The sequence below is a fragment of the Strongylocentrotus purpuratus genome, unplaced genomic scaffold (genome assembly GCF_000002235.5).
Source record: "Strongylocentrotus purpuratus isolate Spur 01 unplaced genomic scaffold, Spur_5.0 spur5_contig_845, whole genome shotgun sequence".
NCBI lineage: Eukaryota > Metazoa > Echinodermata > Echinoidea > Camarodonta > Strongylocentrotidae > Strongylocentrotus > Strongylocentrotus purpuratus.
The window spans coordinates 1,741,327-1,746,294 of record NW_022145552.1 but is presented as its reverse complement, the minus strand read 5'-3'; the positions used below and the strand labels follow the sequence as shown (position 1 = coordinate 1,746,294).

Below are 4,968 nucleotides of genomic sequence, written 5' to 3'. Positions count from 1 at the left end.
AGTTATACGCACACAAACAAAAGAGGAGTTCACTTCTCCAACTCCTCAACAAAAAAATCTTTAATAATCCTTCCTTTTTTTCAACGTATTTAACATAGATCATTCGATAATGCATACATAATTTCCTCTTGCAGATTTTGTAGAATATACTTTAAGTGGAGAAGAACTTACTCAAAGACCTAAAGGACAGGGTATTTTGTTGTATTTTTTTTATAATCACTTACGGATATTTGTCTAAGGTAAAGCAATGTATAGTACTTGTCACCGGGAAACTGGACGTTTATACATTCATCTTCAGAGAATAGCATTGAAGAGAGCCATAACTTAAGCTTTTCGACTTGCACTCATCAGAGTAAAACGCAAGAACACATTCATCTTCAATTTTATTATAGAGAAATAAGCAATGAAGTCCTAATACTTAAAGAAAAAGTGTGACATTTTGAAGTCATGAAAGCAGCTGATAACGGGCCTACGATGTGAATATTACACGAACTGTCGATAAAGGTCGGCATGTAAATTTTACTTTCATATTATACGATGTGCTCAGAAAGCTCATATTTTTATCAAACTGTTACATATATCCGATTAAAGTTGAACAAGTGAAATAGTTTGAAATATTAAAACAAATATATACTGAGAAAGAGAGGTAAAGAGAGAGTATATCTCATAAATGAATATAACAACTTTGTTCACTGTCTTGAAAAAGAATTAATTAAAAAGATACAGTGAAACATTTAATCACATGAGTTTAATAAAAGTGTCCATCCAGAGTTTAACGAATGTATAATAATGTAAACAGAAAAGTATATACTTGCTTACTATAAATCAGATATGTAAACGGCCCACAAACACGTCTATATATATAAAAAGAGAAAATTTTCTGCGGTTTTCATCATGCTAATATTGTATATGAGCCAATCAAGTGGAATGTTGAGAGTAGATAACGGAGAAAACCATATCAACCGTGAAAGCGATTCGTACATTTGCCGAAAATAGACTTCTAAGCAGAGGAGTAATTTTGCTTTCTCGTTCTCTAGGTTTATTGGACGGCTATTTTAAATGTCATATATGGTTAGGATGAATCAGCATTTACAAATTGAAATATGGAATTTATTAAGATCCGCCAATATACTTGCACCGTTTTTATCTCGTCTGTCTGTCCGTCGTCTGCACAAAATGCAATATTTCAAAAATGCACGTAGGACAGGATAGGTAAGATAATTGAAAAATATATCTTAAAAAGATAGCAATTCCCCTTTACACAGTTATTCATGTTTTAAAATGAACATAAAACATGACAAATAAAATTGAAAAATAAGCTTCTTTTAAGTGAAGAAAGAAATATAATTAAGGACGTAAGTGTGACACATAAGATTTAAAATTATGAATGACTTACATATGATATCATGGGTAGATTCCAGGCAGCAGCTACTTTAGCCTCCGTGGTACAAGTTAGTCCAGGACCTATGAAAGCAACAATTCCATCCCGCCATTGGTCCGACAGGGCGCGTATAGAGCCTTCCTCGTTACCGTACGTATCCAACCAGCGGAACTGGAGACGATATCCCGGCAGCATGTCCGGGTTATTGTTCACGTCCCGTACCGCTACGGTCATGGCGCCGCCGTTAAAGCGGACTAGACGGGCCACCTTGGTCTTGTCAGGGGCTAGAAATCCGAGAGTGATGACCTGGGTCTCATTCTGCGAGCTTGGGTCTATGTTGCTGATCTGGGCATGGTTTAGACCTAGCAGGCAGAGGACCAGGATCGTTAGATAGAACATGACTTCCATGGGTCTATCTTTTCGATGGTATTCACACATGCCTTATCTCCAGGGAATGCGCCGTCTCTTGAAGACGGCACACCTTAAACGTTTATGAATCTATTCCTGTGGTTCGTCCTATCCAAACACAATAACAACTTTTCTCAGCTTGGTTTTGCATAAAAACACCCCATCATGTTTAACCTTTGCTTTAGAAACAGACAATCGATCCAAATTTCCAATGATTATTTGCCTCTCAATAATACAAGTGTAAATGGGAAATTCAAAAGCAAACGAAACAACTATTTGCTTTTAATCGCCCATTAGAGGATTCAGACTAAATAATCGAAATCAGAAGAGTCCTGTCTCAATCTGCAGCTGAAAATCAAATATTTGAGCACACAATTTTATCGAAATCGTTCAACAGGCTGTGTTAGAGACACATATCAATCATATATCCATACATGTATATAATTGATCTGACATATGTACAATGTCCATGAAATTAAAAAGGCAAACTGCACGAAATGATGTTCCGCTCATCATCTAGCAACCCAGGCATTTACAAAGATTTGTAGACTCTGACGACTAGGAGCAAATCAATTTTGGGTAGAAGTGTAATTCCGCTCGCTGTCAAAATAAATCACGAAATCCCTTCCGCGATGAAATTTAATTAACCAAGCATCATAGGCGAAGCACAAATATCGAGTTATCCCTCACATAAACATGTCGCAAATATCAAGAAATATCCTTCCTCCCTCGCTCGATAATGCTTCGAAAGGTTGTAGGAATCCTTTTTTCCTTCGCAGCTCCACCCTCCTGTTCTCATATGGCTGATAAAAACTGAAAAAGAGGAAGTCAGGCGGAGAGTTGGGAAGTGGTTTTATTTTGATCCGTTATTCACGACAGTGGTACGAGAGACTGGTAAGGAGCGCACAGACCGCTTCGCTTTCAATCGGTGGGAGAGCGGGCATATTTCACTTTTTCTCCCACTCACGTACATGCTCGCTCCCTCGCGCACTCACTCATTCGCTCTCTCCATCTCTCTCCTGGCAATTACTTTCCTTTGCTCTGGTTGGTCGCTGTGATCATCGTTATATGTCGCCCTCATGGTATAAGCTATTCGTTTTAGGATTGGCAGTGACAGTGCGACGACCTGTGTTGTGGGAGAGAGAATGAAGAGATGAAAATGAAAGAAAATAGTTTATGTAACTGCACCAATCACAACCTAATTGCATATCGTTTTCGTTCATTCGTACATTCAATTTCAAGAGGAAGAACGAAGAAGATAACATGGGTTATACACTACACTTGGGTTTCTATTATTTTGAATTCGCACGGAATTAATTTTACTATTACAAATCTTAACGTCGTTGATAGAATGCTGTTTGAATAATTCACTGCAGTTTTTAGAATGTAGATTTGTGAAGTTGTGGGTGCTTTTTTTCTAAGTAATAACTTTACAAAATGAAATCGCGATAGAAAGCAAAGTTAGAACCTCTATGTCACGAAAAGCAAACATTGTCATAACTTTTCTACATGGTCTTGGCTCACAAGGCAAATTTGACCAGAAAAGGATTTGAAGTGCAACCATACTGATATCATTAATCGGGAAATTAAACTAATTGTTAACAGTAGTATTGAATCTAAGTGTTTACTTCAGTTGTAGTATGGCATAAATGTGTTTATTTTATCAACGAAACTTGATAAGAAAATTATTAGCAGCTGAGTGCATTAGCAGCTAACATGCTGAATACTCGATCTGTTCCACTTCTATTATGGTTGAGTTACAAAAGGAAATTGGTAACAGATATTTACATATTTCCATAACTGTTTACTGACCATGTAAATTTGTTCCATATATTGTTTTCTCGGTTAAATGGTAACAGTTGGACTTGGTATGCCATTTACTTAAAAACAAAATATTTGGTCTATGAAGGATCACATTAACGAAATCAGAACACTCATGTCTCATGCCTGCCACTGTGTCTGGAACGCCCCCTCAACCTCTTCTTTATCTAAGATGTTTACCCATTTAGCTCTCTCACTTCGCCCCTCCCATTCTCCCTCTCTCTCTCTCACTCACACACACCCACACACACGGGCACCGATGTCCGCGCTTCGCTGTCTGTCCTCGATATGAAGGTCCTACACGTTTGTGTGTTCGCGTTTTCCACCATGGGTAAGTGCACACACACATACACACACACGCACATGCCTGTACTCATTATCTCACTTTTTAATTTTTTCTTTCTTAAATCTTCTTCCCATGTTTTACAACGTACAAATGTATAATATCTATATATATTATCTATCCATCCTGAACTCTATCTCTCTATCATCCCCAAAAGAGTCAAATATGCCCCTCCCATCTTTTCTCTCATTCCCCCCAATTTCTGTTTAAAGTTCGTCGTAAAACTGAACAAATTGTTCCTCACCCTCATCCCCCCTCTCTCTCTCTCTCTCTCTCTCTCTCACTTTTCACATCTTCAATATATCTTTCACTTCACCCATTCTTGTATCTATCTGTCCATTTACTAAAAATAATAATCAGTCCCACTTGTTCCTTCATTTTAGGACAGTAAGACATCGTTTCAATACCGAAAAGGGCAAGTGATTGCTGACATAACGCACCGCAACCGATTTTTTTTTTAACCTTTTACTCTGTAAAACTACATAACTATTTTTTTTCTTCTTAATGTTTTTACAAGCTAGATCGTCACCTGTAATGTCGGAATGTGATAAACGTTTGTGGAATTATATAAACTGCAATCTATTATAGAGTAACTAAAAACTCATTCGATGACAGGAAAATCAATTTTAGTGTTAATGATATGACATACTGTATAAGTAATGACATTTATTCAAGGCTCCCAAATTCTACAATCATTTTTGGAAGCAAGGCAGATTTTCATCATATCCGTGAGATTTAAGAAAATCATTTTCTCATCACACCATATTGATTAATGGTGTTGCTTTGCGCCACAATATTTTCATCGCACGCCTAATCTCAGCCCATCGATCACTCTTATGAGAGTACGTGCAATTGAAAGCGACAGTCGCGAGCAATAATTGATATGAAACTACGTCCGGCAGGGTATTTCAGTCACGTGATAAACAATGTCCTTGCTAGAAGTATCTTTTGCCAAAAGAAAATGCGAGTCATTTTGAAGGAATGGAACAGAATGTCAATTTATCATATATTTGAT

At 37.3% G+C, this 4,968-nt stretch overlaps 1 protein-coding gene across 1 annotated transcript; it reads right to left on the bottom strand.

Annotated features, from left to right (window-relative positions):
* Window positions 1–1,381: 1,381 nt before the first annotated feature.
* Window positions 1,382–1,789, bottom strand: LOC115926513 (guanylate cyclase 32E-like). The gene has a single exon (XM_030991294.1). It carries the CDS (start codon window positions 1,787–1,789, stop codon window positions 1,382–1,384), a length of 408 nt encoding a protein of 135 aa, XP_030847154.1.
* Between the last annotated feature and the right edge of the window lie 3,179 nt (window positions 1,790–4,968).

Coding starts and splice junctions, on each gene's coding strand:
- LOC115926513 (XM_030991294.1), bottom strand. CDS start 1,789: ATGGAAGTCATGTTCTATCTAACGATCCTGGTCCTCTGCCTGCTAGGT.